We start from the raw sequence: 21,719 nt of genomic DNA on the forward strand, positions 1-21,719 counted from the left end.
TCTTCTACAGGGACAGTGTATACCTATGTCCTCATCTGAAATTTCTGACCAAACTGTTTTCTCACTTCCACGTCAATCAGACAATATATTTAGCAAATTTCTTCCCTAAGCCTTATGCTTATAAGGATGATAAAAGACTGTTCATATCAGATGTTAGGGGAGCATTAGCATTTTACTTGGACAGGACTAAACCGTTTAAATCGTCTTCACAATTGTTTGTGGCAATTGCAGACAAGAATGAAAGGCCTTCCAGACTCATCTCAAAGAACCTTGTTGTGGATCTCTTCTTGTATACGTTAGTGCTATGACATGACCAATGTGACTCCATCAAATAGGGTGCTAGCTCATTCAACCAATCTCACATGCCTCTGTAGCCTTTCTAGCCCATGTGCCTATTTTATACATTTGTAGAGCGGTACCTTGGTCTTCAGTGCAAACTTTTGCTTCTCATTGTACCATTTTTCAATAGTCTATAGCAGTGTTTCCTAAACTTGGGAAGCCGATTTATGTAGGGAAAGCCCCTGGCGGGCCGGGCCGGTTTGTTTACCTGCCCCATCCACAGGTTCGGCTGATCGTGGCTCCCACTGGCCGCAGTTTGCTGCTCCAGGCCAATGGGAGCTGCTGGAAGTGGTGTGGGTCGAGGGACGTCCTGGTCGCCGCTCCCATTGGCCTGGAGCGGTGAACCGCGGCCACTGGGAGCTGCGATCGGCCGAACCTGCGGATGAGGCAGGTAAACAAACCGGCCCGGCCCACCAGGGGCTTTCCCAACACAAGCGGCGTCCCAAGTTTGGGAAACACTGGTCTAGAGATGACACCAGATTTAGATGTGTAGTCTTTCAATTGTTGTTCATGTAGATGCCAATCCTGCCTCCAGATTGAAGTGATTGTACGTCACCTGAAGTGGAATGGACACGGGCAATCACTTGAAGAAAAAACAATTACAAACCTGGTCTGTTTCCGTTGTTCTCTGATATGTATTGAACATATCCATTCCACGTCAGGTGTGCGCACACTCATGTACCGTTGTCAGGGCGGTGCATGTACCCTGTGCTGCCTTGTGCTGCTGTATGATGGTATAAATGGCAGAGCTGCCCCCAACCCTTCTCATTTCCTTCATACTGGAGAGACTCTGATATAGAGGGGAAGGAGAATGGGTTGTGGAATGGACATGTGCAGCACATTTCAGAGAACAACAGTTAGAACAGGTTAGTAACCATTTTTTGCCTACAGGGAGCTGATCAGGACCGGCTCTAGGCACCAGCAAAACAAGCTGGTGCTTGGGGCGGCACATTTTTAGGGGCGGCATGGCTGGCGCCAGAATGCCGCCCCTAAAAATGTGCCCCGGCTGCCCTAGCTCACCTCCGCTGCTGCCGCTCGCGCGCCGCTGCTCACCCTCCCTCCCAGGCTTTCAAACCTGGGAGGGAGGGGGAGATCCCGAGCGGCCGCGGCGCGCGAAACAGCTGATTCGCGCGCCGCTGCTCCCCCTCCCTCCCAGGTTTGAGAGCCTGGGAGGGAGGGAGGGGGAGACTCCGAGTGGCCGCGGCGCACGCGCCGTTTCTCCCTCTCCCTCCTAGGCTTGAGAGCCTGGGGGGAGGAGGCAGGGCTGGGGATTTGGGGAAGGGGCGGAGCTGAGGCGGGGCCGGGGTTGGGGTAAGAAAAAAACAGGGGGGGGGGGACGGCAGCCAAAATTGTTTCTGCTTGGGGCGGCAAAAATCCTAGAGCCGGCCCTGGAGCAGATACTATGTGAACTGTCATATGCTATATAGAGCTTACTGTTTCTATTTCTGTAATCAGAATCGCTCTATTGACAATCTGTTGTACTTAGGAAAAGCATTATTCATTCATGGAACTGTAGTGTACATTTAAGTTCACTTTTTCAAAATGAGGAGAGTAAAAAAATGGTTGGACATTTAATGCTGATAACACCATTAGAATGTGTCCGGTTTTACAGGAGAGCTGATGGGGAAGCAAGATTTGTAGTTGAATGATTATTGCTAAACAGTACCACCTCTCTAAATGTAGATATTTTGATGGCACAAACTAGTTAATAAGAAAAGATTTGTATTTTTAATATAAATATTGTATTTATATAAAGATGTAACATCCCTGATAGATCTTGGGTGATTAAAGATCCAGTCCTGCAGTCCTTAACAAAGACAAAACTTCCATTGCCATCAGTGGGAATATTAGCTGAATAAGGGATGCATTTATCATCATCTATCCCTCCCTTCTCTATCACTGTCAGCAACTTTACCATCCTTCCAGTGAGATTGACTTGCAATCTTGATATTCCCTGTGATTTCCTCGTCTTCTCTCCCACAAACAGTCCCTAAGTCCTGCAGTTTTCCCATTAGAATGTCTGAGAATCCTCCATTTCTCTCTGTTCCCACTGCAAAATCCCCCTTTCCAGGCCCTGATCATTTCTCTCCTACACTATGGAAGTTGCCTCCTCTTTGGCCTTCTGAATTCTCACCTCAGTCCATTCAAAACATCACAGGAAAAACAGAGCAAAATAATCTACCTTGCCCATCACTCCAACCATGCATAGCCCTTTTTCAGGTCTCTTCACCAGCTTTTCTCCCCGTGACAAGTCTCAAAGGCCCACACAACTTAGCTCCTGCCAGATCCGTATGCTTTAGTCTCATTTCACTCCTCCGCTTACCCCCTTCACTGCACCCCCGTTGCCAAATTAACTGCTGTGTGTATAGTCTTATACCATTCTTATCCAATCCACCTTCTGTGTCTGGAAATTCTTCTCTGAGCCAGTTCAGGGTGTCTCTTCCCATTGTCCCCTTCACGTCCCTCCTTAAAACACAAACCCTACTCCTCCTTTCAAGGAAGTGTTGACTAAACAGATGATTAAAAATGGAACCAACAATATATGTTCTCTAAGCATCACCTTTCTGTCTGTCTGTCCTGTCTTTTCATCCAGGCCCCCCCCCCCTCCTCCCATGTTTACTTTGTCCATTTAGTTTGAGAATCCTGCCTTGAAGGGTTCTCCGTGTATCTGTAAAGACCCTAGTGGCACATTTGGTGCTATATACATTATAAGTAATAACTGTACCTTTTTTTTTCTCTGCAAACAAATAGTACTTCTAAAGCTGCTAATGAGCAGCAATATGGATGGAATTCTGGAGGCTGTTAGAGTCTTTGGCAATCTTTCCCAATACCTTGAAATCTGTGACTTCATCATACAAAGGAAGGGTAAGTTTACTTTTGCATTAGTAGTGATTCTGTGTAAGCTCTTTAGATAGGCACCTGTGCCACTCAGCATCTATAACTCGAAACATACAAGCGTGTAATATGGCACTGAAAATTCTATAGCTACAGCATAAACAGCATTTATTGGTTTAATTTAGATGAATGTTATTAAAACTTAGATAATGAGTGCGGGAATACATTTTTCTTCAAAAAATCTACACCCGCAGAAATTGTTTGTTCTTTAAAATAATAATAAATAGTCTTGAAATTTTCCCCTGGCTCCCCAGATTCCTAAAGTTCACTTTGACTAGATGTCCTCAATAGTTCTGTGTAAAATGAAACTCCAGCTTAAATATTCATAAGGGTTCACATTTGTGGGTCTCTGGTTCCCACATGTGACAGTGTGTACAGCATTCTGTGACATGCATCTTAAAACATTTGTCACCCTCACCAAGAGAGAGCCCCCTTTTGCCTCTGGGTGAGGTGTAAGATGCCAGCATTCTCATTGCTTTTTTTCCTTTTCATGGCAGAGGAGCTTTAGGGCAAATGCCAGATCTTTGCAATCTGGAGAAAGTATCTTGTAAAAGTTTAACTAAACACCGCCTCTCTCTAAATTTCTTGGCCTGTAATGGCATTTCTCTCTTATCTGGAGCTCTGCCCCAGGCTAGGAGCATGTTCAGATGTAGCTCTTGCTAGGCCCAACGGACAAAATGTTCAAACTTCGGTGCCTGACAGTAAGTACCTAAACCCCCTTTTAGGCATCCAGATACAAGTGGCTTGATTTTTTTCAGAGGTGATAAGTAAGGTTACGATTTAGTCATGGTATTTTTAATAAGTCATGGACAGGTCAGGGGCAATAAACAAAAATTCATGGCCCTTGACCTGTCCATGACTTATACTAAAAATATCTGTGATTAAATATGGGGGGGGGGGTGCGCCCGGGGCCAATGGCACCAGCTGCCAGGGGCCACGGACCACGGGAGCAGCCCCGGAGACAGCAGTCCCCAGGCGGGTTGCCGGAGCAGCCACGGACCCAGCAGCGGTCCTTGGGCTTCCAGCTGGAGCAGCTGCAGCTGGTGTGGCTGTCACTTGGGCCACTCCAGCAGCTGGCCCGAGCCAGCTGTTTGGGCAGCCCTGGTCAGCCCCACTGGCCCCTGCAGAAGTCACGGAGGTTCGTGACTTCCACGACCTCTGTGACAGACACGGAGCCCTAGTGATAAGCACCTGCAGCTCCTACTGAAGTAAATGGGAGTTCAACACCTCTGGTGCCCAAAAGATGGATTTATGTACCTAATTTTTAGGTATCACAGTTTGAAAATTTTGCCCCTACGATTCATTCCAATATCAGGATGTAGTACTGCTAAATGAAAAATAAATTGCAGTATTGTTTTAGTTTCAGTTTGGCAAAACCAACAGTAAAAATATAGCAATTTAATATGAAAACACAAATATAAAAGGCAACCAGAATTCCTTTTGCGGGATTAGGGGAATCCGTACTCAAACTTCATGGGGTTATGGCTGATATCCAATCTCAGACTACTCTAGCAACATTACAAACAATATGTCATCAGGTAACGTTTTCAGGTAGTTCTGTGTGCTTCAATTAAATGCTTCTTACTGTCCTCTAAGCATACAAATGTAATAAGTACAGTGCAAGTCCATGTTTCTTGAGGATGATTTTGTTTCCTGCTGTACAATCCAGTATACAAGTTCATGATTGCTTTGCTCGATGCCAAACATCAAGATGTCTGCTTTTCTGCCTGTGGAGTTCTGCTAAACCTTACTGTGGATAAGAACAAACGAGCTATACTAAAGGAAGAAGGAGGAATTAAGAAGTAAGTTCAGGTGAAAAAATCCTGATCAGGGGTATCAAGTGTCTTGATCACAATGAAGTGGCTTTAGATGATGATTCTATGTTATAAGCAGTTGTTCCCTGTCGGGATTTCTGCTATATTTTCCCCATTCTTTGGAGTTATGCAAGTGCTTCACCAAGTCTGAGTATGGAACTGTGCAGATGATTTGATAAGAACATTCCAGTTATTGGCAAATAATCTAATTTTATTGTTTAACTTTCAAATGGAGGAAATAAGAAAGCATAATGTATTTTTGTGTACTGTTTTTTGGCATTGAGATACCATTCAGGGTTGACTCCATGTTGCCACACAATAGATTAGAGTTTGATTCTCCAATTTCAATGTCTTGCTCCTTGGCTTGCTGGAGGTTCAAAGTTAATTAGATATAGTACACTTATCCCATAGGAGGAGTACCACGTATCACCGTGCACCATCTCCTCTAGCAGAGTAAGGAGCAGCTTTGATGTAATCCCAAAAGAGCCTGTAGTAGCATACTTTTGTGGGCACCCCCTCTTCTCTGGTCGCAGTATTGCATGGGGTCATCATCTGGCACCTACTAGGCTCCCTGGAACCTGCAATATTCTCTGTCAGCCTGCACCTTCTCCTTCTGCATGTTCTGTGGTTTCGCCCTCCAGCCAAGTCACATGAAAATCTAAAACTCTTCCAGGGCAGCACAAACAAGCCCAAATGAAAGTTCAAACAAATTTTCAAACTTATAATCCTTCAGACCCTCTCAGGCTTCACTGTAATTCTCTTGTTGGCTCTACCTCAGGGTTTGCCCAGTTGGAGCCTAATGTGGTCCTGTAGTGTTCTTCCTCCGTTGTTTCCTGACTGTTAAACCCTGTTCCAGGGCTTCTCTCCACCAGAGACACCTATCTCCTTGGCAATCTTTCTGCACAGCTGAGCCCCCTCGGTCTACTTATAAGGCATAACTCCACTTCCTCTAGCCAGGAGGCACTTAGTTAATCACACATCCACCCAGGTGTGGCACATGACTAATTGGGGTTCTCTCCCTTGCCTTCCAGGTGATAGGGTTAAGTCCATCATATAGTCCCATTTAGCTCAGTTTGTGGAGAGGTTATTGCAGGGTTGATCTATGGAAGGAAGGTTGCTGATGAGAGAAGGGAGTGCACTTTTAAGTGACGGGAACAACAAAAATTCATGAACAAAACCTATTTAGCTGTCAACTTCTGTTTTCTCCCAGAACAGCGTTTCCAGTAGAAAACTGACATTCTAGACAAAATTGCTTACATGAAAAGAATTGCAAGATATTAAAAAATAAATATACCTTTAGGGTTCAGTAATGTTTTGCAGAACAAGGTAGTAAAAGCTTAATCAAAACCCTCCTTAAGGTGGACTCCAAACTTCTTGCAGCTAGTTAGCCCAGCCCTAGATTCATCCAGCCAGACCTCTTGTTAAAGCAAGAACTGTCTTGCTTGTATAAACTCTTACAGTCCAGACTATTTTATTGAAGAGCACTGCTTTGGTGGTAATGCTGGCAGCTGCGTCCTTCTCTTAGGGTGTGACTTCACTGCAAAGTTAGCCTGGGCTCTTACCTGGGTGTTGCCCCTAACCCAACTCCCATCCACACGCACAAACCTCTCACACCTCTTAGTGGTGCCTTGAACCCATGATAGCTAGCAGAGATAGAGGTATGGGTTAGAGCAGGGGTAGGCAACCTATGGCACGCGTGCCGCCTTCGGCACACGAGCTGATTTTCAGTGGCACTCACACTGCCCAGGTCCTGGCCACCAGTCCGGGGGGGCTCTGCATTTTAATTTAATTTTAAATGAAGCTTCTTAAACATTTTAAAAACCTTATTTACTTTACATACAACAATAGTTTAGTTATATATTATAGACTTATAGAAAGAGACCTTCTAAAAACGTTAAAATGTATTACTGGCATGCGAAACCTTAAATTAGAGTGAATAAATGAAGACTCGGCACACCACTTCTGAAAGGTTGCCGACACCTGGGTTAGAGCCTGGGTTCTGCTTTCACTCAGGCTGGTAACCTGTATATTTTTCATTGAGGGTACAGGCTAAGACATTTGAGTACTAATAGTTCTCCAGTGCCTTCCCACAATTCCCCTTGCGTGCCCAGGAGGACAGACATGTCCTCCCATAATTCATTGGAAAAGAATCAGAGGCTCAGCTTCCTGCAGTACAAAGAACCCTGGGAAATACTCCCAGAATCCTAGTGATACACACAAGGGACAGTAGCACCAGTGAAGACCCAGAAACTCATGTAGGGCATTGCAGTGGCTGCTCACACCTGGGTGCCAATCACCTGGACTAACTGTACAGTGAAGGCACCCTTAGGGTGCATCTATCCTAAGTGAGGAAGCCATTTCAGAGATTTCATTACATAAAATGGTTTGTTGCATCATTTTTAACCATTTAGAGCAGCCACACAAATACTGGTTTTGGAAGAACCATTCTGATGTATCCACACACAGCACAACTTACAATAGTGGTTCTACTAATGCATTTTAGGATTTCTGAAGCACTTCTACCATAGCGTCCAGCACATTTGTAATGCACTGTGCAAACTAATATGCAAAGTACTGCAGTAAGGACTGGATCTATGGTCCCATTATTTGGGGTGGGAAGAGTGGGTATTTTGGGGGCCCTGGATGTCATTATTTAAGAAAACAACCTTCCAGAAGCATAGAGGCTAATTAGACCTTTGGAAAATTATGGATTTTAAGAGTTTAAAATTTGGCTACTATTTCAGTATTTTGCTGTGATTTATAATTTATATAAAGAATGAAGACTCTCTAGTCTGATGCTGTTTTAAGTATAATTTTCCCTGTCACACTTGGGGTGGGGGAATCCAAAATTAAAACAGAATTAAATATAATATTGATAATGTTTTTTATTATATCTATCATACTAAAAGGCAAGGGAGATACAGTTTATACATTGCACCTAATTTATGAATTATTTCTGCTGATAACCCCAACTGCAAGTGCATGGTTTAAAGCAAGTTAACAAATATGCTTAATTACAGAAGAATATAAAAATGGCTATAATGGGTCAGACAATGGCCAGTGGCAGACACTTCAAAGGGAATAAACAGAACAGAGCAATCATCAAGTGATCCATCCCCGGTCATCCAGTCCCTGCATCTGGCAGTCCAAGGATGGACAACCAGAGCATGGGGTTGCATCCCCGACCATCGTAGCTAATAGCCATTGATGGATCTATCCTCCATGAATTTATCTAATTCTTTTCATAACATCCCCTGGCAACAAGTTCCACATATTGACTGTGCATTGTGAGAAGAGAGACTTCCTTTTATTTGTTTTAAACTTGCTGCCTATTAATTTCTTTGGGTGACTCCTGGTTCTGGTGTTATGTGAAGGGGTAAATAACTCTTCCTTATTCACTTTCTCCAGACCATTCATGATTTTCTAGATCTCTATCATAGCCTCCCTTAGTCGTCTCTTTTCCAAGCTGAACAGTCCAAGTCTGTTTAATCTCTCCTCATATAGAAGCTGTTCCATACCCTTAAGCACTTTTATTGTCCTCCTCTGTACCTTTTAATTTCTAATGTATGTTTTTGAGGTGGGGTGAGCAGAACTGCATGCATTATTCAAGGAGTGGTATACCATGGATTTATATAGAAGCATTACAATTTTTTCTGTCTTATTTATTTACCCCTTTCCTAATGGTTCCTAACATTCACTTCACTTTTTTGACTGCCGCTGCACATTGAGCAGATGTTTTCAGAGAATTATCTATGATGACTCCAAGATCTCTTTTTTGAGTGGTAACAGCTAATTTAGACCACATTGTTTTGTTTGTATAATTGGGATAATATTTTCAAGTATGCATTACTTTGCATTTATCAGCATTGAATTTCATCTGCTGTTTTGTTGCCCCATCACCCAGTTTTGTGAGATCCCTTTGTAATTCTTCACAGTCGGCTTTGAACTTAATTATCTTGAGTAATTTTGTATTGTCTGCAAACTTTGCCACTTCACTGTTTACCCCCTTTCCAGATCATTTATGAATATATTGAACAGCACTGATTCCAGTATAGATCCCTGAAACGGATCACCTGAAGTGGGGAACACCATTATTTACCTCTCTCCATTCTGAAAACTGGCCATTTATTACTCCCTTTTCTTTCCTGTATTTTTACCAATTACTGATCCACAAGAGGACCTTCCCTCTTATCTCATGACTGCTTAGTTTGCTTAAGAGCCTTTGGTGAGGGACCTCGTCAAAGGCTTTCTGAAAGTCCAAGTACACTAGATACACTGGATCACCCTTGTTCACATGTTTGTTGACCCCTTCAAAGAATTCTAATAGATTGGTGAGGCATGATTTCCCTTTACAAAAGCTGTAATGATCTTTCCCCAACACATCATGTTCATCCATGTGTCTGATAATTCTGTTCTTTACTATAATTTCAACCAGTTTGCCTAGTACCGAAGTTAGGCTTACTGGCTTGTAATTGCCAGGATCACCTCTGGAGCCTTTTAAAAAAAATTGGCGTCACATTAGCTATCCTCCAGTCATCTGGTACAGAAGCTGATTTACATGATAGGTTACGTACCATAGTTAGTAGTTCTGCAATTTCATATTTGAGTTCCTTCAGAACTCTTGTGTGAATACCATCTGGTCCTGGTGATATATTACTGTTTGTTTAATCATTTTATTCCAAAACCACCTCTGTTGACACCTCAATCTGGGACAGTTCCTCAGATTTGTCACATAAAAAGAATAGCTGAGGTGTGGGAATTTCCCTCACATTCTCTACAGTGAAGACCGATGCAAAGAATTCATTTAGCTTCTCCTCAGTGGCCTTGGCTTCTTTCAGTGCTCCTTTTAACATCTCACTCATCCAGTGACCCCACTGATTGTTTGGTAGGCTTCCTGCTTCTGAGGTACTTCCTTTTTTTTTTTTTTTTTTTTGCTATTACTGTTTTAGTCTTATGGTACTTGCTCTTCAAATTATCTTTTTGGCCTGTTTTATATTGTTCTTTGAAAATCCTCCAAATGGAATCTGCTTATGTAGCAAACAAAACGCCAGTATTTTAGTTTTTTCAGCAAGTGCTATAGGAAAACTTGAAATAGTAAAACCTTTGCTAACTACTCAGCAATTAGAAAGTCACACTTTTACAAAATAAGTCAATCATTAAAATAACCGTGGATTCAGCTGTGGATTGATAAGTCATAAAGTGCCATACAGTTTTCACTTTTCAGTTGGCATCACCACAAATAGACAAGATGGTTCTACTAATAAGTACAAAGAAAGGAAGCAATATTTAAAGCTAAGACCCTCCCAATATGATACTGATAAAAATAAATGACAACTGGTTGGCTTACCACTTACCCTATGTTTGTTTTTTTGTTTTTTTTTTAATCCTAACTGGTGGTGATACCTGCTGAAATTATATATCTGTAGAAGCAAAACACTTAATCAGATAATGTAGAATCCACTGCAGGTTACCATCAGTTACATAACTGATGAGTTAAACCAGAAATCAGTCTGTGGCCTGAAATAGGCAAAGTAAATAATCATAAATTTAAAAATAAGTAAAATAGTTCACCCTGTATGCAGATAGAATCACTACAACACAATTTTTCTTCCCTTTGTGATTGCAAAAGTATTAATCAATTCTGTGAAGTCCAACTGCTTTCCAACTCGACTTTCAGTAGACAATAGAGCTAAAGCACTCAATTTCTCCTATGACATTTGAGACTATAAATAAGTCTTTCTGATCTTGGAGAAAGAGCCTTCAGCTGAAGCCACAGTAATAGGAATTGATAAATACGTGAGATATACTGTGTAAACATTGAGAAATACTAAATGCAGTTTGTTCTTAATGATAAAGTTCAGAATCTAACGCAGAGTTTTTACTTCATCTTTATTCAAAATACATTTTAATGTCACAAGTTCATCCATTGAGTTAGCTGATAAGTCTGCTTCAGTTGCAGCCAGTTCTTTACATGCTTTTTCCAACGTCATCATCCAGTTTGGGAAATATATGTAAGAAGTCATACATAGCTACAAATTCCTTAAACCTGCTGTAAATTTCTGTAATGACAATGTTCAGAACTGTCTTTTAAAAAATCAGTCCTGAACTTCTCTTTTGTATCCATTTCACCATCAGCTCCTCCATCTTCAGATAAGTCTTTCTCCCCCTTGAGTGAATAAATGGAAATGCTCATTCTACATCCAAGTCAGGTGCCATTTCTTTGGGTTTCTCAACTGCTGTTTCGAAACCTGTTTCATGATAATTGTGGAAGGCTGCTGCTGCTGTTTGTATTAATCTGCATGCCATACTAACGTCCATATCATTTCCCTGAAACTGCTTGTTCATTGTGCTGATTTTGTTCAACACCTTGTACCACGCAGTGAGGGCTACCATGAAAGGATAAGTAGACAGTTTCTCTTGCAGTCATTTTGCCTCTGAGCAAACCATATCGTTGGAGGTACAATTATGTAGCTCCAGGAGTGCATCACCGATCTGGGAGAGCTGTTGATTAATAGCGTTTACAGAACCTATGTGTGCCTCCCATCTTTTTTCAGCCAGAGGTTTCAGGGGAAGGACTGGAAAAAGCCCAGCACCAAAATGCCACTGTACAGCGAGGCTGGCCTGCTGATGTTGCATAGTATCACCTCTGGTAACCTGGTGCTTTTTTCTTTTTCTTTTGCTGACAGTTATTTTCGCTTTTTGAGGATAGATGGTTGCAGGTTCCCATTTTAACAGCAACTCTGTTAATGACAACTTTCTATTAATAGAAATATTTTGCCTGAAACCAAATCCATCCAATTGACTGCAATGTTAATTGTTTTGGATATTGGCAGGCTTGCTGTTTATTGGCAACTTTTTTTTTTTTTTTTTTTTATGTGCAGCCCTGCGAGCCCACAGCATTCCCCCTTCACATGGAAACCTTGGTCACAGGCAGGGCCCAATACTGGTGGTGAACATGGCCTAATGTTTCACATCTAAACCAACAGGTTTTACCTCTTTTAATATGAATTCAGCTCAGCAGTTTCAGATGAATTTCACTTTGAGTTGTGGGACCAAATGAACCCCAAATTTCAAAGCTCCACTCTTCAGACAGTGCAAGCCCAACAGGATCAAAACTGAAAATAAGGGTCCAAATCCTGTGTTGTCTCTCTCAGGAAACAGCACAAAAGAAGCAACTTGGGAACTTGAACTCTGAGAGTAGCCGGATATGCTGATTCTCCAGGATCCTGGGGCTCTTCCTTCTCTGATATATAGCTTGAAAGGAAGCAAAGGGTTTGATCCTGATTTCTCGTTCTTCAATTAGCAGTAGCTAGATAGAATGACTCTTTCACCAGGATTGATTCTTACATATATTCGGTCATAAGTGGGGTGTCACACAGGGTGATTGGCCCCTTTAAGGAGAGATGGGGCTAGCCACACCTGTGCCATAATTAATTAGCTGCTTCCCAGTCTGAGGGGACAGGACTAAGGAGGTGACAGCTGAATGGACTCCTAGGCCTTATGAAAGAACTGAAAGATCAGTCTGTAGTGGAATTACAGGGAATGGGGAGGCTCTTGTGGAAAGCCCTGAACCAGGGTTTGCAAGAGGCCAGGTACTCCAGGGTGGAACCAGCCTGAGGGCCTATTGCTCTGTATCAGCGCTGGGGAAGACACAAGGAACAGCCTATCGGGCTGAGAACAGTACTCCAGGGGAACCAGCCTGGAGGCCAGATGCTCTATCCCAGAGCCAGAAAGACTCTCAAAGGTAGTCCTCTTTATGGAACAAGACCCGAAGAGTGGGCTGAAAAGAAGCCCTCAAGGGCAGAAGAAACTTTTTTGTTTGTTGGGACGTTTTAGTTGGACTTCTGCTACCCAGGAAGGTGTACCCTGTGTTTGATTTTTGCCACAGGGCTAAGCCACATCTCCCATACAGATCTGTGTGTGGAGAGCTGAGGAAACCTGCCTCAGGGAATGCTGACAGTGCCACATTTGTCCAGCAGGAGGTGCTATGGGGCAGTCATGCCCCTATAACTTCCCCCCCACACCCTCCCCCCAGAGGTTCATCCTGCCCAGGATTGTAGATGTGGCTTAATTCTGGAACCCTGGTTGTAAAAGAGAGCTTTTCGAAACTGCCACTTCTTGGGCAAAAATCTGTTCTTATCTGATCCACTCTGCGCTGGCTTTGCTGTGCGGTAGAGTTCTGTAGTGGCTGTGATGTCGCCAACAGAATGCACGCTGGTGGAACACAACGCAGGAACAGGTGATCTGCAGTGCGGCCAGGCTTCACTGAACTTGAAAAAGAAGGGGCAGTATAATGAGGAAGAAGGTTAAGCTTAGTATTGTGCTGATGCCCCTGTTTCCCTGCACCCCTAGAAGGGGCTGGGTCTGCACATGTTTTAAGACTGGTTTGATTTTGAATGGAACAAGAGAGAATAAAATTGAACAGAACATTAAAACTTTTTTTTTTTTTTTCATACTAACAGGTTAGTTGATTGTTTAAGAGACTTTGGGCCTACAGACTGGCAGTTGGCTTGCTTGATATGCAAAACGCTGTGGAACTATAGTGAAAATATCACAAGTGCTGCATCATGCTTTGAAGAAGAAGATATCAATACTCTGCTAGTGCTGCTTGCATCATTTTTAGGTAAGCGTTAACAATCTCATTACCTTTTCCTCAGAGCAGAACAAGACAGGAGTAAAACCAAGGAAGTATCTGTGCATGGGATGCAATGTATTTAAACAGTTTAGCGGTTCATGGATTACTCAATGACACAATGACCTTTGCCCATTCACAGCAGCTACTATCTCCATGTTTTTTCCATGCTTTTCCTCCTTCATGGCAGATATAGGTAGTCACCAATGCCTTTTTGTACCATTGCCATTCCAGTCCCAGTTCTGCTGCTTTGCCAGTCAGTAAGCTACCTAGTGTCTTTCACCAACAGTTCTTTGCTTGTTTGACTCAACTGCCCTATATACTCACAGTGCAAAGTACACCTTTCACTGGAACTGGGCCCTTCTTCCCCTCCAAAGCAATGTAGGGATTTACAGAAGCACTCGATCAGACGTTCAGCTGCTTAACTAACCTTGATTGTGAATACAGAGACCACTGGGCAGCACAAGGGAATAAGACATTTCCCCTAATGCACTAGAGAGTTGCACACTTTGTTGCTTCTGTAGGCTGAGCTCATTGCACATGCCAGGGGCTCCTTGCACTCCCCCATTCCCACCTACAAGTTCCATGGTCCACCCTCCTATCTCCCTATATTTTCAAGACTCCCTGTAACCCCTGCCTTGCTCCCCCCATGCCAGGGCCTGTGTCTCAGAGAAAAACAAGCAGAGAAATGACATCTAGTGGCATGTAGATAAACGAGTTCCTATTACTGCCTGATACATTTGTTTTCAAATTGTACATAATAGTGCATAGTTTCTGTACTTAATCTTACCCCTTTATTTTATGTTCACTACTTTCCTTTGTATTATACTCACTGAGTCAGCCTCTTCCAATTGCCTTCATAAAAACACACAGAAAAAAAAATCCAAAAGAAAGTGAGGCAAACGTTTTGGTTAATTTTGATTTACAATTTTTTTTAATTTCTTGAAAAGTTGTATATTGTTAAGGCAAGGATTGGCTGGTAGTTGGGAAGACCTGCTAAGTGAGATGCCCCCCAGTCTGCTGTGGACATTTCTAGAATGCGAGAAGTGGTGGTTTGTGTTTACTGCAAAGTTACTAAGTAATTTATTTGCTTTATTTTTCCTTGCTGTGCAGTGATAGATCGCACTGTACTGCATGATAAGATAAGGCATCTGTCTAAAAATACTCATTGCACAATCAATAGTGCACCTCTTAGCATTTCTCCAACCAAAGCACAAATGTACTAGTCAGTCACAATCATTCCTGAAAGGTCTGCCGTCCAGTGGTGACTGCATCTTCGTTTTGGATCGTTCTTAGTGCTACTGGGTTTTTCCTTTTCATTTAACATTTTCTTCCTCCAGCTATTAAGATGTTGACACAATACATGATTACTCCCATTAGCTTGTTCATCTGCCATCAGTCGGGTGTCCTTCTGCAATTACAATTTTAGTTGTAGCATGTAAGGATGCTTATTTAAATCAAAATTTAACTGGAAAGTTAATCTTCCTCAAATTTATGGTAAGAAGAGTGACTGTACAAATGGCACTCTTACGCACCAGATCTGCTTCCTGTGTGTGTTTGGAGTCATCGAATTTTGGTAGTGACAACAGTGAGTTAATATTGGCCTGCAACCGTCTCCTGCCATTATACCCATTATACACCTTGATTATCAGCAGTAAGGTTCTACCAGTCAGGAAGTAGGAAGAAATTTCAGTCAATTAATAGACTGTACCTAAGCGGCAGGCCAGCCCTTTCCCCTCGTTTGTTGGACTCCTGTGAGTTGGAGCAAGGTGATTGCCGCTCCACAGTTCACTAGCCTCACTAACCATCTCTAGCAAGAAGATGCATATAATAACGTAGACAAAGGTGAAGGAAAAGGAGAGTGGGAAATAAAAAGTCTGCAGAGAGAGAAGAGTCAGGAAGGACAGCAGCAAGGAAAGCCATTCCTTTTTTCTGCCCCTTTTTAGACCCTTGCACTCTGAGTTGCAGAAGCAGCTCTCCTCCCCTTTCCAGCGGCTCTGTCACAGTCCATCCAGTAAATAACCTCTTCTCTGAGGGACAGGTGCTTTTTCGCTGCCCCCGAGACCCTCTTCCCCCTTGCTCTACTAACTGCCTCTGCAGGGCTCTTCAGCCTGGCACTTCCTCACTCTGCATAGTTGCTTCAGTTACTCCATTGCAGGAGTTCCTGCAGGAACAGCAGACCTGGGGCTTGTCTGCAGCTGTGTACCTTGTGATATTGGGCAGCTTGGTTCCCATGATCACATCACAATTTTTCCTCCTTCCTCTTCCGTGGGTTTTAATGTGTCAACCCAATTGTCCCCTACCTCATTTACACGTGGGCAGTAGGGGGGGTCTAAATACACTTATATTCCACTATGGCCTAGTATTGGCCTCCTCTCTTATGGGCATCCTCTCACAGGTCACTCCTGCCCCCAGTTCTCATGGTACAGAGCCTGCACTCTATGCTGTAGTCATGGGTTCCACCACACCATGCAGAAGCAGTGTGTTGGTCTCACTCCTGGGATGGCATCCAGGTGCTCTGTAGTGCAGGAGATACCCCTTGATTTCCACATTGAGAAGAGAGTTGGGAGATTAGACCATTTCCGACTACATGATTTGTCCCTGGATACATACAGTGCCTTCTCGCTTAATGTTGTAGTTATGTTCCTGAAAAATGCTACTTTAAGCAAAACCGTGTTAAGTGAATCTAATTTCCCCATAAAAAATAATGTAAATGGGGGGGTTAGGTTCCAGGGAATTTTTTTTGCCAGACAAAAGACTATATTTTATATATCTACACATACACAGTTTAAGTTTAAAAAAAAACAATTTAATACTGTACACAGCAATGATGATTGTGAAGCTTGGCTGAGGTGGTGAAGTCAGAGGGTGGGATATTTCCCAGGGAATGCCTTACTGATAAATGATGAACTAGCACTCGGCTGAGCCCTCAAGGGTTAACACGTTGTTAATGTAGCTTCACACTCTACAAGGCAGCACAAATGGAGGGAAGGGAGACAGCATGGCAGAGAGAGACAGAGACACACACCGTGTGTGTGAGAGAGAGACGTGCATTGCTCCTTTAAGTACTCTGACCCCACTCTTAAGTACACTGCCTTTTTTTAAATAGATCAGCAAGTTGAGACAGCAGCTGCTGCCAGTAAGCTCCCTCTGTCCTGAGTCCTGTTGTGTGTCCCCCTCCCACTCTGTGGAGATGAGGTACAGGAGCAGGGGGAGGAGGATACCCTGACATTAGCACCCCTCTTCCCTGCCTGTCTGCACAGCAAGCAAGAGGCTCCCGGTAGCAGCTCCAAGACAGAGGACAGGAGCAGCACACGGCAGTGGGGGGAGGGACAGATGAACTGCCTGGAAATTGATAGCCTACTGGGCAGCTGCCACACAGAGAACTTAGGGGGGCTTCCGGTCCACCTTGGTTCCAAGCCCCCACCAGCTCGCTCCAACGGGCTGTTCTTTCTGCAAGCAGTGGACAAAGCAGGCAGCTGGCAAACAACGTTATAAGGGAGCATTGCACAACTTTAAATGAGCATGTTCTCTAATTGATCAGCAACGTAACAACGTTAACTGGGACGACTTTAAGTGAGGAGTTACTGTACTTCCACAGAGGATCCCCATTCATATAGCCCATCGTTGTAATCTGCATCCCTGTGGGGACTCTTCAGCTCCAGGTCTGCACTATTCTCTTTGGTCTAGTCTCTGCCTCCTGTCCTTTCCAAGACTTTCATAGCCTGCTTGCTGCAGTTGTGTGTGTATATACAATATGCTGCAATGACCTTTTGATCCAGGGCCCCTCAGCCAGGGCCTTTACCCATTCCTTCAACATGTTATGGACCATAAGTGTAATTTCTACCTATTTAGTAGATACCGGTCTTTTGTCAGAGACAGTTAATTTATATATGAAAACACTCTCTGGGCTAGGTAATGCATTTCTCTCTGAGAACAGACATCAGAATCCCTTATCTGTCCTTTCCAGAGTCCGCTCCCTGAGCCCCTTTGTGGTCAGACTCATTTTGAGCTTCTTTGGCGATGTTGCTGCTTGTTTGGATCTGAGGTCCTGGCTTTGCTTTCATCTCCATCCGTTGCAGGGTTTCTTGCTGCAGAGACAGCGCTCTTCTCCTCGGACTAATTGCTTTTCCTTTCTATTAAGCTTTGGAAGTCCCTGCTTTGGAGGTAGCTTTCCCCCACTACTTTCGGTAGGGTTCAGCTTCTCCCATCCTTTCATCTCCACCCTCATAACCACATTTGCTAGCGTTGCAGGCTGTGATGTTCAGTTAGGCATCTCAGTATGGGGGACTTGCAGCCCCCTGCCTTGGAATGCCAACTTCAGTGTGCTGGTATTTCAGGCATTCCAAGCTCTCTTTGCCTTAAACTATGACTTAACCCAGTGTGACATCCACAGCCCTCTGCCCTTCTCAGAAACCCCCTCACCCATGCTTGGGCAGAGCTCCATTTCAGAATATGGCCTTTGGAAGCTTCCGCCCAGGATCTCATTCAATTCTCTCTGATGGCCTAGAGGCCAAGTGGCTTCCATTGCTATAGAGGAAATGGCTGAGATCCTGTCATAGAGTTGGAATCAGTTCCCCTCCACTACATGCTCAAAGAATAAAAGTAAAAAGAGAAGGACACTTGCTTTGCATGGGGATGGGATCTACCACCTGTTCCCACATCCACCAATGTAATATACGCCATCATGTGCCAGCAATGCCCCTCTACTATGTACATTGGCCAAACTGTACAATCCCTACATAAAAGGATAAATGGACACAAGTCAGATATTAGGAATGGCAATATACAAAAACCTGTAGGAGAACACTTCAACCTCCCTAGACACACAATAGCAGATTTAAAGGTATCCATCCTGCAGCAAAAAAACTTGAGGAGCAGACTTCAAAGAGAAACTGCTGAGCTTCAGTTCATTTGCAAATTTGACACCATCAGCTCAGGATTAAACAAAGACTATGAATGGCTAGCCAACTACAAAAGCAGTTTCTCCTCCCTTGGTGTTCACACCTCAACTGCTAGAAGAGGGCCTCATCCTCCCTGATTGAACTAACCTTGTTATCTCTAGACTGATTCTTGCCTGCATATTTATACGTGCCTCTGGAAATTTCCACTACATGCGTATGACGAAGTGGGTATTCACCCACGAAAGCTTATGCTCCAATACATCTGTTAGTCTGTAAATTGCCATAGGACTCTTTGTTGCTTTTTACAGACCAAGACTAACACGGCTACCCCTCTGATACCTGTTCCCTGAGGTAATTGCTGGATTTGCCAAAATGTGGATTGCAAGTAGCTCTGCCTTGGGGCCTCTTCTGAACTGACTCAGCCAAAACTCAGTCATGTTGGCGGGGGGGGGGAGGGGGGAGGAGGGGAAACCTCAGTCTTTTCAGACATTTGTCCACAAGCATCAGTTGTGCTTGGCACCTGTAGTGGATTCCAAATTCTGAAGCATGTTCCTTTGAGTTCCACTGTAAGCCTGTCTTAGGTGGTTGTTGTTGTTTTTTCCTTCCCCCCTTACTTGCCACATCAGATAGTCAAGGCTGTTGCTGGGTAAAATGGGAGAAGAGGAACATAAGATTGATTACTCACCAGTAATCCTGTTTGTCATAGTTTTCTTCTCCTATCTTACTTTCCTCCAGTCTCCCCTTAGGAAGCAACATTTGAAGACCACCTGTCTAATCTTCTCTAGTCTACTTTTCTGTTCTTTCTTGCTTTGGACGTGTCTGTAAGGTGGACAGGTTTAAATGCTGTATTGATCAGTCCAGCCTCCTATTGGTGGATCAGGGATATCGTTGGATAGAATTGGAGAAAACAACAAATCAGATTACCAGTGAGTGATTTATGGAAGAGCCAACACAGTCATAAAGGAATGAACTGGATTACCTCCTGGCTTGTACATCTACAACTTTGTTAATTACATTTAATTGTAGAATCTCTTACAGTTGATGATGTTCAAACCAGAACAAGCATAGCTTGACTTCGAATTCCCAAGCTGGCACTTAGGGAAAAAAACCTGTTATTTGTAGACAACTATTGTGAAGCCATTGAGAGGTGATATAGACCCCCCACAATGCTATTTTTTTTACTCATTTTTCTGAGCCCAAATGCATTCATGTTTTTCCATTAGAACTAAGCTCTTCAGACAGTGGTTTTTAGTTTAACTCAAAGTTGTTTGTAAACTATGAATGTAGAACAGGTAAAAATTGTACATGCCCTAGTGATAATACATAGGGGTTTTTAATTCTTCAGCGTAGTTGACATTTTTTCCCTGTTACAGATGAGGAACTAGCATTGGATTACAACTTCGACAGCGATTTAAGGGACTATCACAAACTCTATTGGGAAACAGAGTTCAAGCCTGTGGCACAGAAGCTTCTCAACAGAATTCAAAGCCGCCATTCCTTCCTTCAGCCTATAACTAATACTTCATTTTAACCTGGGGGCTGCTAAACTGTTACTACAAACCACAGAATATTTCAGCTGTTTTAAAATAGTAGTAGTAAATGCAAACAGGGTTTGCTATTAATATATTGAAAACAACTCCATTAAGTGCTGATTGATTATTTTTGTATGTAGATTGTATATTTAACTATTTCTGATGCTACCTATACATTTTCATTGGCAAGCATGTTGGACATTATGGGGAAAATGAATAAAATTAATTTATCTCACAGCTAGATTGAATACCATCTTTTGAGAAAATTAGTATTTGTATAATGTCACTTTAAACCTCTGCTTAAAAAAAAATCAAGTAATTGATGTAATGTGGCTTTTCTAGTAATTAAATTCTGTTGGGGGTTTCTTTGGTGGAAAAGTTTGTTTACAGCTGAAAAAAGACTATTTGTATAGTTTGCCAAACTTACTTCTTATAGTTGTTAGATCCCCCTCCCCCCCCAGCAATGGGCACATGGGAAATCTCTGGCAGCAAGGAGCTATGCATTATAAGAAGATTGTTCTGCAGTACACTACGTTTATCTACAGACTTGGGCTTGGTACTTCTTCTCGTACATAAAATTCCATAGCAAATGCTAGCTGAGCATGTGCTGCTATGTTACTTTTGGAGTGTGTTCTTTTCACAAGATGCTCTCTTAAATGAAGCACAAGAGCTTGAATTTTTTTTAAATGGTAAGATGGAATTTGTCTCCCTTTTTCGCAAAAAGGGGAACTCATCTCTTTCCCTCCTCTCTACACACTCCTGGGGATTTCCCTCTTCATTGATGAGAGAGGGGAAACTCTAGCCTCCTACTCTAAGCTGCTGGGAGATAGTCTCTCTCTCTACCATCCCCATTCTTGGCTGGGGATTATTTTTCCTCTCTGCTGGAGGGATGATGTGCTTTATCCTTATCACAGGGAAGTTGGTGATCAACTATCTCAGCTTTCTCCAGCTCTGGTTTGGGCACAAGTCTAATGGATCAGGAGCAGCCTTCTTTCTCCCTCTTTCTGTTATGCATGACTAGTCCTGGCTCTGTCCTTGAAATAATAGAGGAAGAATTTATTATAGGACTAGTCATGCACAACAGAAAGGGGGAGAGAAGGCTGCCCCTGATCCATTGGATCAGTGCCCAGACTAGAGCTGGAGAGAGCTGGGATAGCTGATTGTGTGTGTTTGTGTTATGTAGTCCACTGTTGGTGCAATGCATCCTGGGTACTTGTTTGGATACTTTTGGCCAGCAGTGTCCATTGGGAGCTGTGTATCTACCATGCGTCTTAGTGCCTCCAGCTGGGGGCATAATGAGCGGCCCTCAGTTCCTTCTCATTGCCCTTCACTCATGCATTTTCCCCAGTGTTGTGTAAACAGTTGTAGTTAGGCAAAGTTAGGTTTTTTTGGTTACAGCAGAAAGGAATTGCTGTTTGTTGTTCTTTGAGTAGCATCCCTAAGGGTGCTCCAGTTCAGGTGCCTCTCTAGCTCTCAATCAGAGATTTCTAGTTGGCAGTGGTCCATTCAGCCTGCGCATGTGCCTTATGCCTCCTTGTGGCAGATGCAGAGGCTATATAGGCGTGCACGGGCAAACCGCCCTTAGTTCCTTCTCTACTGCCTC

At 43.2% G+C, this 21,719-nt stretch overlaps 1 protein-coding gene across 1 annotated transcript in view; it reads left to right on the forward strand.

Annotated features, from left to right (window-relative positions):
• Positions 1-20,115, forward strand: part of ARMC2 (armadillo repeat containing 2) — a 105,370-nt gene extending 85,255 nt beyond the window's left edge. The window contains exons 14-17 of the mRNA XM_065400631.1: positions 3,091-3,204; positions 4,904-5,036; positions 13,511-13,671; positions 19,958-20,115. Coding sequence (XP_065256703.1) covers positions 3,091-3,204; positions 4,904-5,036; positions 13,511-13,671; positions 19,958-20,115 — 566 coding nt within the window. The remainder of the gene's footprint in view (positions 1-3,090; positions 3,205-4,903; positions 5,037-13,510; positions 13,672-19,957) is intronic.
• The last annotated feature ends 1,604 nt before the right edge of the window (positions 20,116-21,719 follow it).

Source organism: Emys orbicularis, chromosome 3 (assembly GCF_028017835.1).
Source record: "Emys orbicularis isolate rEmyOrb1 chromosome 3, rEmyOrb1.hap1, whole genome shotgun sequence".
NCBI lineage: Eukaryota > Metazoa > Chordata > Testudines > Emydidae > Emys > Emys orbicularis.